The sequence below is a fragment of the Salvelinus fontinalis genome, chromosome 26 (genome assembly GCF_029448725.1).
Source record: "Salvelinus fontinalis isolate EN_2023a chromosome 26, ASM2944872v1, whole genome shotgun sequence".
NCBI lineage: Eukaryota > Metazoa > Chordata > Actinopteri > Salmoniformes > Salmonidae > Salvelinus > Salvelinus fontinalis.
Genome location: NC_074690.1, coordinates 32,983,758 through 32,997,232, shown reverse-complemented (window position 1 = coordinate 32,997,232; position 13,475 = coordinate 32,983,758). Strand labels below are relative to the sequence as shown.

Here is a 13,475-nt window from a genome sequence, read left to right as displayed (position 1 = left end):
AGTGTCATAATACCTTAATATGTACCTTACTGTAATGTCTAATTCTCAGAGGCACTCAGACATTAACTCTTCACACGTGTGTGTGTGTGTTATACATTTTATCATCAGGCTTGCAGATCGTGCTGAAGTCCATCATGAAGGCCATGGTGCCCCTGCTCCAGATCGGTTTGCTTTTGTTCTTCGCCATTCTTATGTTCGCCATCATCGGTCTGGAGTTCTACAGTGGGAAGCTCCACCACACCTGTCTACCTACTGCTGACATCCTGGGTAGTTACATACTCCAGTCTCCCTCACACTCTCTGTGTTTTATACACTACCCCACACTCCCTCATACTCTCTCTCTATCCAAAACCTCTTTGCCCACTTCTACTGTACCTCTATCCATGAAAGAGGTTCCCTTCCCCTCTGTATTGCATCTTCACAGGGTCCTCATCTCTATTATCCTGTATTTGACAATCTCTCTCTGTTTTGCTCTCTCGTGCTCTCCCCCCTGCATCGTTATTAAGAACATCTTTATACTGCTTCTCTTTTACCTGACAGCTTCATGAGGACCGGACTGTCCCATCTAACCAGTGATGGAAAAAATACCCAATTGTCATAGATGAGTTAAAGTAAATATACCTTATTAGAAAATTACTAAAGTAAAAGTGAAAGTTACCCAGTAAAATACTACTTGAGTAGAAGTGTAAAATTATTTGGTTTAAAATATACTTAAGTATCAAAAGTAATGGTTTAAATCATTTCACAATCCTTATATTAAGCAAACCAGACTGCACAATAACAAAAAATATATACTGTATATATATATTCTGGGATATACTCCAACACTTCGACAATAACTTTCAAACAAAGTGTCTAGTGAGTCAGTTCAGAGGCAGTAAATCAAATCAAACTTTATTTGCCACATGCGCCGAATACAACAAGTGTAGACTTAACCGTGAAATGCTTCCTTACAAGCCCTTAACCAACAGTGCAGTTCAAGAAGAATACATATTTACCAAGTGTAACGGATGTGAAATGGCTAGCTAGTTAGCGGGTACGCGCTAGTAGCATTTCAATCAGTTAATTCACTTGCTCTGAGACATTAAGTAGGGTTGCCCCTTGCTCTGCAAGGGCCGCGGCCTTTGTGGAGCGATGGGTAACGATGCTTCGTGGGCAACCGTTGTTGATGTGTGCAGAGGTTCCCTGGTTCGCGCCCGTGTCGGGGCGAGGGGACGACGTAAAGTTATACTGTTAGATTGATGCTGTTGACCCGGATCACTGGTTGCTGCGGAAAAGGAGGAGGTTGAAAGGGGGGTGAGTGTAACGGATGTGAAATGGCTAGCTAGTTAGCGGGTACGCGCTAGTAGCATTTCAATCAGTTACGTCACTTGCTCTGAGACAATAAGTAGGGTTGCCCCTTGCTCTGCAAGGGCCGCGGCTTTTGTGGAGCGATGGGTAACGCTGCTTCGTGGGTGACTGTTGTTGATGTGTGCAGAGGGTCCCTGGTTCGCGCCCATGTCGGGGCGAGGGGACGGTTTAACGTTATACTGTTACACAAGTAGGCTCAAATAAAAAGTAATCATTCAAAGTAACACAATAAGAATAAAAGTAACAAGGCTATATACAGGGGCACCGGTACCGAGTCAGTGTGCAGGGGTACAGGCTAGTTGAGGTAATCTGTACATGTAGGTGGGGGCAAAGTGACTATGCATAGGTAACAAACAAACAGCGATTAGTAGCAGCAGTGTACAAGAGGGGGGGTGTCAATGTAAATTGTTCGGTGGTGATTTTTATGAATTGTTCAGAAGTCTAATGGCTTGGGGGTAGAAGCTGTTGAAGAGCCTTTTGGTCCTAGACGTGGCGCTCCGGTACAGCTTGCCGTGCGGTAGCAGAGAAAACAGTCTATAACTTGGGTGACTGGAGTATCTGACAATTTTATGGGCTTTCCTCTGACCCCGCCTATTATATAGGTCCTGGATGGCAGGAAGCTTGGCCCCAGTGATGTACTGGGCCGTTCGCACTACCCTCTGTAGCGCCTTACGGTCAAATGCAGAGCAGTTGCCATACCAGGTGGTGATGCAACCGGTCAGGATGCTCTCGATGGTGCCGCTGTAGAAATCTGGGGGCCCATGCCAAATCTTTTCAATTTCCTGAGGGGGAAAGGTTTTGTCGTGCCCTCTTCACAACTGTCTTGGTATGTTTGGACCATGATAGTTTGTTGGTGATGTGGACACCAAGGAACTTGAAACTCTCGACCCGCTCCACTACAGCCCTATCAATGTTATTGGGGGCCTGTTCGGCCCTCCTTTTCCTGTACACACCCCTGAGGGGCCCGAGTGTTAAGGATCAGTGTGGCAGACGTGTTGTTGCCTACTCTTACCACTTGGGGGCGGCCCATCAGGAAGTCCAGGATTCAGTTGCAGATGGAGGTGTTTAGTCCCAGGGTCCTTAGCTTAGCGATGAGCTTCGTGGGCACTATGGTGTTGAACGCTGAGCTGTAGTTGATGAACAGCATTCTCACATAGATGTTCCTTTTGTCCAGGTGAGAAAGGGCGGTGTGGAGAGCGATTGAGATTGCGTCATCTGTGGATCTGTTTGTGCGGTATGCAAATTTAAGTATGGTCTAGGGCAGGGGTGTCAAACTCAAATACCCAGTGGGCCAAAATATAAAACCTGAACAAAGTCGCGGGCCAACATTGAACAAATGAACCTTTTAATATGGACCCAAACAAGTTTTGCTTTAACATTGAATATGGAACAAGCATCGCTTATTACCATACAATATATAATTTAATAGTGGAGACATGCAAAATCGAATTTCAAATGAAAAAACACATCAATGGCATTCATTTATTAAATAAATAAAAATCGTATGCCTCTTTTCTATTTGCAGCCTTCTGATTTAAATACCAAAATAAACTTTTTCCACTGGCTAATAATTTTACAAATAAAATGATAATAAATCAATTTACCATTCAAGCCCATGCCTTGTAGCAAGAAAAAGTGCACAAAGAAAACGTTAATTATTGCACACTGATATAATCTGATGTGCCCAAGCCAGATACCTGGCATCTCTTCTTGGATGCTAGTTCATCAATGTCTGGGCTCAGGCTCTGAGCTGAAGAAATCCTCAGTATCGAGCGAAGGTGTTCATCAGTCAGACGTCTCCTGTGAGTTGTTTTGGTCATCTTCATCGAGGAGAAAAGTTGCTCGCATAGATAAGTGCTGCCGAACATGGAGAGCATCTGAGCAGCTTGGGTGCGGAGCTGAGGCATTGTGTCAGGGATGAACCGTGGAAACTGTGCGGCGCCCACAGCATCATACTTTGACTTCAGCGTGTCGTTGCACTGGAGTTCAATCAGCTCCATTTGGATGTTGGTTGGTGCATTTTCCACATCAACTGCGAAGGGATTACTAAGCAGTTCAAACCTACATTTCTGGACATCGAAGTCGGCAAATCGCCGGCTAAACTCAGCGGCGAGAACAATGAGTTTTTCAGCAAACTGTGCGCATGGGAACACGGCGGTAGAGATTCATCATGCACTTTTTCACGAACTCTCCCTCATTAAAGGGCCGGGCTGATTTTGCGATCTCTGCTGCCACTATATAACTAGCCTTTACAGCAGCCTCACTTTGTGATGTGGCTTTTTTGAACATATTCTGTTGTGAAACCAAACTTCTTTTCATCTCCTCTACTTTCTGGCTCCTTTGAGTCATGTCCAGGTCCTTGTATTTGTCATGGTGTTTCACTTCATAGTGTCGTCTAATGTTGTACTCCTTACTTACAGCCACGTTGACTCCACAAACAAGACAAACAGGTTTGTCTTTTACATATGTAAACAGATATTCTGCCTCCCACTTGTCCAGAAAGCTCCTGTTTTCTGCCTTTCTTTTCGCCATTTTTGGGAAGGGATAGCGCGCTGACAGTGGTAGCGTCTATGTTGCTATGACTACTGTCACAGAGGAGAGGGCGTTTCTGGGTCCTGTCCTGATTGGCGCGCGAAAACAACAGCAGAGCATTATGGGATTCGTAGTATTAGCGGTGAATGCGTTGTATAATACCGGCGGGCCAGCTCTAGTAGTAATTTGGTATTGTCTCGCGGGCCAAATATAATTACCCCGCGGGCCAGAGTTTGACACCCATGGTCTAGGGTGTCCGGGAGGATGCTGTTGATGTGAGCCATGACCAGCCTTTCAAAGACAACCGATGTGAGTGCCACTGGGCGGTAATCATTTAGGCAGGTTACCTTCGCTTCCTTGGGCACAGGGACTATGGTGGTCTGCTTGAAACATGTACGTATTAAAGACTCGGTCAGGGAGAGGTTGAAAATGTCAGTGAAGACACTTGACAGTTGGTCCGCGCATGCTATGAGTACATATCCTGGTAATCCGTCTGGCCCAGCGGCTTTGTGAATGTTGACCTGTTTAAAGGTTTTGTTCACATCGGCTACCGAGAGCGTTATCACACAGTCATCCAGAACAGCTGGTGCTCTCGTGCATGCTTCAGTGTTGCTTGCCTCGAAGCGAGCATAAAAGGCATTTAGCTCGTCTGGTAGGCTCGCGTTACTGGGCAGCTCGTGTCTGGGTTTCCCTTTGTAGTCCATAATAGTTTGCAAGCCCTGTCACATCCGACGAGCATCAGAGCCAGTGTAGTAGGATTCAATCTTAATCCTGTATTGACGCTTTGCTTGTTTGATGGTTCGTCTGAGGGCATAGCGGGATTTCTTATTAGAGTCCGGATTAGTCTCCCGCTCCTTGAAAGCGCCAGCTCTAGCCTTTAACTCGATGCAGATTTTGCCTGTAATCCATGGCTGTCACGATCGTCTTCTTGAGAGAGAGTGGACCAAGGCGCAGCGTGTGAGAAATACATCTTCTTTTATTTAGAAGAGGGAAAAACACGAAACGAACACTATTACAAAACGAAACAAAACAACAAACGATCGTGAAGCTAAAGACGTAAGTGCACACACAAGCTACAAACGTACAACATAGACAATTACCCACAAAACCCAAATGCCTATGGCTGCCTTAAATATGGCTCTCAATCAGAGACAATAAACCACAGCTGTCTCTAATTGAGAACCAATCTAGGCAGCCATAGACATACAAACACCTAGACAAGACACTGCCCCATTAAACGTACAAACCCCTAGACAAACCAAAACACATACATCCCCATGTCACACCCTGACCTAACTAAAATAATAATGAAAACAAAGATAACTAAGGCCAGGGTGTGACAATGGCTTCTGGTTGGGATATGGACGTACAGTCACTTTGGGGATGACGTCATTGATGCACTTATTGATGAAGCCGATGACTGTGGTGATGTATTCCTCAATGCCAATGGATGAATCCCGGAACATATTCCAGTCTGTGCTAGCAAAACAGTCCTGTAGTGTAGCATCCGTGTCATCTGACCACTTCCGTATTGAGCGAGTCACTGGTACTTCCTGCTTTAGTTTTTGCTTGTAAGCAGGAATCAGGAGGATAGAATTGTGGTCAGATTTGCCAAATGGAGGGTGGGGGAGAGCTTTGTATGTATCTCTGTGTGTGGAGTAAAGGTGGTCTAGGATTTATTTTTACCTAGTTGTGTAACAGTATTGCTTTCGTCCCTCTCCTCGACCCAATCTGGGCTCAAACCAGGGACCCTTTGCACACATCAACAACTGACACCCACAAAGCATCGTTACCCATCGTTCCACAGAGCAAGGGGAACAACTACTTCAGGTCTCAGAGTGAGTGACGTCACCGATTGAAACGCCATTAGCGTGCACCACCGCTAAATAGCTAGCCATTTCACATCGGTTACAGTTGCACATGTGACATGCTGGTAAAAATTTGGTGAAGCTGATTTAAGTTTGCCTGCATTAAGGTCCCCGGCCACTAGAAGCGCCGCTTCTGGGTGAGCATTTTCTTCTTTGCTTATGGCCTTATAGAGTTGGTTGAGAGCGGTCTTAATGCCAGCTTCGCTTTGTGGTGGCAAATAGACGGCTACGAATAATACAGATGAGATCTCTCTTGGTAGATAGTGTGGTCGACAGCTTATCAGAAGGTACTTTACCTCAGGCGAGCAATACTGACAAAAAGACACACACCCCCACCCCTCGTCTTACCAGAGATAGCGTCTCTGTTCTGCCGGTGCATGGAAATTCCCGCCAGCTCTATATTGTTTGTTTCTTCATTCAAGATGTTACAGTTTTTAATGTCCCATTGGTAGGATAATCTTAATAGCAGGTCATCAATTTTATTTTCTAACAATTGCACGTTAGCAAGGAAAATGGAAGGCATTGGGAGTTTACTCGCTCGCCTCCGGCTTCTCAGAAGGATCCCTGATCTACGTCCTCGATCTGGATCTCGGCCTGTTCCAGTGAAAGCAGGATATCCTTCTCGTCTGACTCGTTAAAGGGAAAAGTTATTTTCGGTCATAATAGACGGTAGCAGCAACATTATGTACACAATAAGCAAAATAATAAGTTGCACAAAACCCCCCCAAAATATGAAAATTGCATAATTGGTTCGGAGAATGTAAAACGTCAGCCATGTTCTGCGACGCCATCTTTTCAAAAAGGATGACCAGGGCGGTTCTCTTGATAAGTGCATGAATTGGATAATTTTCCTGTCCTGTTAAGCATTCAAAATGTAACAAGTACTTTTTGGTGTCAGAGAAAATGTATGGAGTAAAAAGTAAATTATTTTCTTTAGGAATGTAATGGAGTAAAAGTAAAAGTTGTCAAAACTATAAATAGTAAAGTAAAGTACAGACACAACTGCATCTGACCCTACTCTACAAAAAATATATTTTGTTTTTGTTTTTATTTACAGTCATGTTTCAAATGCTTGTTCTAACTAGTGTACTGTATGGCAGGAGTAAAGTTTACAAATTTGTAAGGTGATGGCATGGGGCAAACATTATTCATGTTTGTGAGTGAACGTTATTTATAATAAGGGTTACATGGAGAAAATCTGACCTCTGAAATGAAAATGGATGGCCCTCCCTGCAGCAAAATATATTTCACATAAACCCTCCCTGAACACTTAAAAAATAAGCAGGTCACCTTCCCCTATACCGCAAATAATAATGAAAAAGTGGATAGCAGAGAACATGTCTACCATTTACCCTGACTTCTTAGACAGACCAGAGCCTTAGATATGCAGTTTTAGAAACTGTTCTTCGTCCTGTAAGCATGATATGGCAATGCAGGAATTTTGATAGCGCACAGGACTGCGGGCCAGAAGGTTGTGGGTTCTCAGACTACCGTGGACAAGAGTAGTGGTGGAAAGATCTGCTTTATAATAAAAACATTACATGAATATATCGTTGTATTTGCAGGTCTGAGAAAAAATGTATTTTATAAAAAATGTCACGCAATTGTACTTAATTTTACATATTAGCGGAATCGTTTTTTAATACCACACCAGTAATTGAAATGACAGGCTAAGAATGGACAGAGAGATTAAACCTATGTGTTCATCTAATCTTATTTATCCAATGCCAAATCAGTGTGTCTTGTTTGCAACCAAACTGTTCGTTGTTTTCAAATTATTCAATCTGAGACATCATTAGGAATCTGTGCATGGTGCTTTCAAAAGTTAGGCCTACCTTTCCACCCCAGACAGAGTAAGCCTACAGATGCAGAAAAATTACAGCTTTAAGTGCTGGCTATTTTTCTTCCATGGCTTAATCCAACGAGAGAAGGTCACAAGTGTTTCCTTAAAAGCTGTCTGAGTTTAACATCTTCTATTGTACAGAAAGTGAATAGCTTAATCAATTGATAGTGACATAATTAGATTATTTCCCAAGCAAAGTCAGCCTGTGAATGTCAAAAAAACGAAACAGTTACATCCCCATATGCACCTTTTCCGGGTATTTTACAGCTTGTTTCTAGCATAAAGCATTGCGGATCAAAGCGCTCTTATAGATCACTTTATATAATCAGATCCGTTTTATTTTCTTCAAAATCTTAAACTAACAAGCGGTAGGCCTGTGCTTTTTTTTTATAACTTAAGGGGTCCAACAATTCAAAATCAAATAGCTAAATGATCCATAGTATAATCCTCTTAAAACAATTCCATATGTCAGCTTAGCACCCCTCCTGTCAGGATCGTCTTGCGGAGAGAGAGAGGACCAAGGCGCAGCGTGTGAAAAATACATCTTCTCTTTATTAGAAGAAGAACAAACGAAACAAAACAACAAATAGACGAACGTGAAGCTATCAAAGACTAAGTGCAAACATGCAACATAGACACAGACAATTACCCACAAAACCCCAATGCTATGACTGCCTTAAATATGGCTCTCAATCAGAGACAATGAACCACAGCTGCCTCTAATTGAGAACCAATCTAGGTAGCCATAGACATAACTAGACAACTACCCTAGACACTGCCCCATACACATACAACACCCCTAGACACTACAAAAAGACATACATTCCCCATGTCACACCCTGACCTAACTAAAAAACATAAAGAAAACAAAGAATACTAAGGCCAGGGCGTGACACCTCCCTCCTCCTCCAACATCAAATAATTGAAGAGTGCAGTGTGGGTGGAAGAATAACCAACAAATCTATGGATATAGCAGCCTATAGCCTAATTTTGTCTGTCAAACAGGTAGGCCTACCTCTTTTTTCTTGAATAGGAAGAAATAGGCTCCAACACAAAACCCTCTTGTTGTTATTAAAGTCTAATTAAAATTACGACGGTTTAATTAAATTATGCCTATCAGAATTTGACTACTTTCAGCACCATGAGCTGTCCATTTTCGAGTGATTGTGCCATGGCACCACAATGTACATTAAATTACTCGAATCTGGCTTATTGTGAGGTCAATAAGTTTAATAAAAACATCAGGGGCAAGAAACATACTGTTTCTAATCAAATCAATTATAGTAGTAGCAAGCTATCAAAGTTGACCCCCGGTCCTCCTCCTCATCTTCGCTCTCTTCTTCTCAAACTGAACAGAACATAGTTTGTGCGCAAGAAAGTGCATTTTTTGGAGTCGGCCCAATCAAAACCTATTTTTGGTAGAAACCTTTGACTCTCCTCCTGAACTACCACCGTAGGCCTACACAGCACAGCCATTGGTTAGGCAGCACACAAAAAAAGAGCAGAGCAGGCGGGGGCTCAGGGTTGGAATATCCATTTCCGTGTGTAATAAAGCCTAGTTTAATTTACACCATCCCATCACCTATCTTAGAAATGTAACTTTGCTCTGTGCTTCTCCAAGCGTGCACTTCGTAGTCTATAGGCTATGGACCACTTGATTGAGACCACACTAAATACATATGGGCGCACATGATATTGCACGCCCAGCAGAGAATCAGAGATGAGGGACGGCATCAGGCACACATCGATATATAGCCTAATAAGCAACACAGAGAAATATAAACATTTCATAAATTACAAATTACATGACCCCAATCCCTCCCCTTGACTGAAATTGAACATGACACTACCCCATTTTCCTCTAGGTATCTATTCTGTAAATTGGAATCCGTCCCTTAATACGCCCAACTGGGCTCCCTAGCTACCTTTTTAATTAGCCATTAATGATTACTCTGTAATCACACAAGCCAAATATAGTATTTTATTAAATATGGTTTAACACAGTCAGATATGATCTCTCCAGAATGTGTATTTCTCAACCCTCAATTCACGAAGCAGCACTGACCCCTGGGATGTTGGTGACCGGTACCTGAGGGGGTTAGCTGAAACAGATTCAGTCAGTTTTCAAGTGCCAGTTTTTAATCTAAGCGGTCCTTGAAGGAGGAAGGATTACAGCTCACCTGTTGTAATTAAGGTTGACGCTCTAGACATACGCTACTCCTAAACCTTATTGCCCTCTTAAAGAGCAGTCTGCATTTCAAACACAAACAAAGCGTCCACCCTACCACTGTTTTGGTAAACAGCTGAGGGATTGGGCTGGAGAAATGTAACCACTCTCAAATTCATAGACAGAGCTATGGATGCCAGGACTGACCATCCATGATATCAAAATGATAGTTTTAACAATGTTTTGAGGCTATACAGTGTTTGTTCTCAATTACATTGTTTACAAACAATGGGGTATAATGTTTTACATTTAGCAGACACACTTACAATAGTGAGTGCATACATTTTCCAATTGGTCCCCCATGGAAATCAAACCCACTGCCCTGGCGTTGCAAGCGAAATGCGCTACCATCTGAGCCACACGGGACATATAAAACAAGCTTATATTTTGGGTTCAGATGGGCAACGACAGCTGAACTAAGCTAATGGGGTATTGATAAGTTATATTCTTCAAAAATCAATGGGTGCATATCATTAATTTAAAAGGTCAAAATTGGATGTACCAACTGCAGATTGCCCCTTTAAGGCAACTTTGTCACATTGAAAAGGTCAGATGCAGCGCTAATGTAATCAAACAATGAAAAAGCTGTGACACTGTTCGTTTTGTGTAGAAAGTAACAAGCTACCTACACGTTAACCACCACAACCCATGCCTTGTCCTGTGTTAGAAAATGAGACGATGGATACGACCGAGGTGGAGTTTGCGTGTGGAGTCAGGAAGTGTCCGGAGAAGTATGACTGCATCGGGTCATGGATTGGCCCCAACAATGGCATCACCCAGTTTGACAACATCCTGTTCGCTGTGCTCACTGTCTTCCAGTGCATCACCATGGAGGGATGGACAGCTGTACTCTACAATGTGAGAACAGATCACTCAAAGTATTTTTTAGGAACTATTTTTAAGGTAGAGACATTGAAGTAAGGGATAATCAAAGAGGGGCTATGAAGTCCGGTGGAAATAATGCGTGTGTGATGCGACCCCGGCGCACCGCATTGTGGCACAGCTTCCGCATTGTGGCACAGCTTCCGCATTGTGGCACAGCTTCCGCATTGTGGCACAGCTTCCGCATTGTGGCACAGCTTCCGCATTGTGGCACAGCTTCCGCATTGTGGCACAGCTTCCGCATTGTGGCACAGCTTCCGCATTGTGGCACAGCTTCCGCATTATGCTTGATTTCCAGAGAATGCATAGCCCCTTGTTCTTACATAGTAACTCCTCAGCAGTGAAGCGTTAAGTCTGTACCTGTATTTATGTACCCTATACATGTCTATTGTACCTCCTTTAGACCAACGATGCCTTGGGCTCTATGTGGAATTGGATGTACTTTATCCCTCTCATCATCATTGGCTCATTCTTCGTACTCAACCTGGTGTTGGGAGTCCTCTCTGGGTGAGTAAATAAAAGCTGTGTGTGTATGTGTGTGTGTGTGTGTGTGTGTGTGTGTGTGTGTGTGTGTGTGTGTGTGTGTGTGTGTGTGTGTGTGTGTGTGTGTGTGTGTGTGTGTGTGTGTGTGTGTGTGTGTGTGTGTGTGTGTGTGTGCACATGTGGAAGTTTGTGTGTGATTTTATGAGGGTTTTGGAAGAGGAAACAATGGATTGCCTCATGTCCTGCGTGTGTAGGGAGTTTGCCAAAGAGAGGGAGCGGGTGGAGAACAGGAGAGCCTTCATGAAGCTGAGACGTCAACAGCAGGTGGAGAGAGAACTCAATGGATACAGAGCCTGGATAGACCGAGCAGGTACTGTACTGTTACCTTACAACTGCTACCACCCGAGAGATAACTACATAAGACACAAAAATGTATGTATTATAAGATCCAATTGGATCTGCCGGGATGGAGCTGCCTGGTGAATATGTGGATGGAGCTACTTGGTGAATATGTTGATGGAGGGTGACTTTGTGCCATTATAGCACTGCAGCTTCAATCTACAATATCTTTCTCCCACGCAAGTAGAGGTTGAGTGGAAGGTGATGCGAACTCCTTGACTCAAGAGTAAATGTGTGAGTGCGAGTCTGTGCATATCTGTGTGTGTGAGCGTGTACGCATGCGTGTGTGTGTGTGTTCACTCATCCGTGTGTGTACGCTCATCTGTGTGTGTGTGTGAGTGTGAATGTCTGTGTGTGTGTGTGTACGTCCGTGTGTGTGTGTGTGCACATCCACGCGTCCATCCGTGTGGGTGGGTGTTCACTCATCCGTGTGTGTGTGCACGCTCATCTGTATGTGTGTGTGCGCGTGAATGTCTGTGTGTGTGTGTGTGTGTGTGTGTGTGTGTGTGTGTGTGTGTGTGTGTGTGTGTGTGTGTGTGTGTGTGTGTGTGTGTGTGTGTGTGTGTGTGTGTGTGTGTGTGCGCACATCCACGCGTCCATCCGTGTGTGTTTGAATGTATGCATTAGTCATAGAAATCAATAAGTGTTCCCTCTCTGCAGGGCGTCATCAGGGACCTGAAAGTGTAAAGTTAGCTACCAGGCGAGCGCTGGATGAGCTCTTACCTGATGATGAGTTCTTCCCTCTCTCAGAGCATCAACACTATGCAACACTATGCATTCAGGCCAAATACTCACCTTTGTAATGCTAATAAAATCATTACAATATTACATTTAAACAGGTTAGCCCCATGATTTGCTCACGATCTTCTGAGAGTGCTAAGGGAAAGAGAGAGAGAGCCCTGTTTATGTTTCAGGAGCACTTTATGATTGACCTGGAATTCACTTTGTGTGGATGACAATGACCTGCTCATCCCAATGTTTCAGAGGAGGTGATGCTGGCTGAGGAGAACAAGAGTTCAGGGAGATCTGCTTTAGATGGTAAGAACCAGAAAACACAATTCATTGAGAGGAGTCACCACCATAATGGTGAATTCAATTGTGCTGAAGTCCTTTCCTCCCACGTTCACATCAGTAAATCCTTATGTAACAGGGGTCAGTGTGCTGCTAAGAGCTTTGCTTCCTCTACTGTCCAAATGCCCCTTACTGGGCTTGAACCAGTGATCCTCTGCTTTGCAAAAGGACTGCCCTCCTTGACGTTCCAATGGTTCCAATGGTTTTGGCTGCTGGGAAAATATCTCATTTGAAAGCTTGCTGTGGAATGAGTTTACGGTACCTTCTTAACGCTGTTACACTTCCAACAGTACAGTACAGTACAGTACAGTACAGTACAGTACAGTACAGTACAGTACAGTACAGTACAGTACAGTACAGTGTTTTGGAATGTTCTATACCATGTTCCAAAATTGTTACACAACCTGCCTCTCTCCATCCACTACACTTTAACTCCAGTTGTAAACAAAGGCAGACATGTTATTCCTCTTTGACCTCCATTAGCTTAGAGCTGCTGCAGACAATTGAAAATTGCAGTGAAAGGGCTAAACCTCTTTCAGAGGAAAATACACCGTTAAACCCTCAAGAAGTTAATTTGTTTTGATTACTGTGTGAACATCGCGGGTGTCTTGGTAACAGCAAGGTGAAAATGGCTTGGCGCACGCCTGTAGTGATATATCGTCTTGTTTTTATCATGTTTTTGTTAGTCTCACTCCTTTTTGGAAAACGAGAATGGTTCATATGACACTTTCATTTACACCATACCTTATCAACCTAACAAAAAGGTGCCATCAATAAAGCCACATTTAGTTGGCTCTTCCTCTTTCCTCTCATGTTCAGA

At 43.6% G+C, this 13,475-nt stretch overlaps 1 protein-coding gene across 6 annotated transcripts in view; it reads left to right on the top strand.

Annotated features, from left to right (window-relative positions):
* Positions 1–13,475, top strand: part of LOC129824140 (voltage-dependent R-type calcium channel subunit alpha-1E-like) — a 100,847-nt gene that overhangs the window by 50,708 nt on the left and 36,664 nt on the right. For all 6 annotated transcript variants that reach the window (XM_055883521.1, XM_055883520.1, XM_055883519.1 and 3 more), the window contains 5 exons: positions 109–267; positions 10,488–10,678; positions 11,106–11,209; positions 11,440–11,555; positions 12,569–12,622. In XM_055883521.1, the coding sequence (XP_055739496.1) occupies positions 109–267; positions 10,488–10,678; positions 11,106–11,209; positions 11,440–11,555; positions 12,569–12,622 (624 nt within the window). The remainder of the gene's footprint in view (positions 1–108; positions 268–10,487; positions 10,679–11,105; positions 11,210–11,439; positions 11,556–12,568; positions 12,623–13,475) is intronic.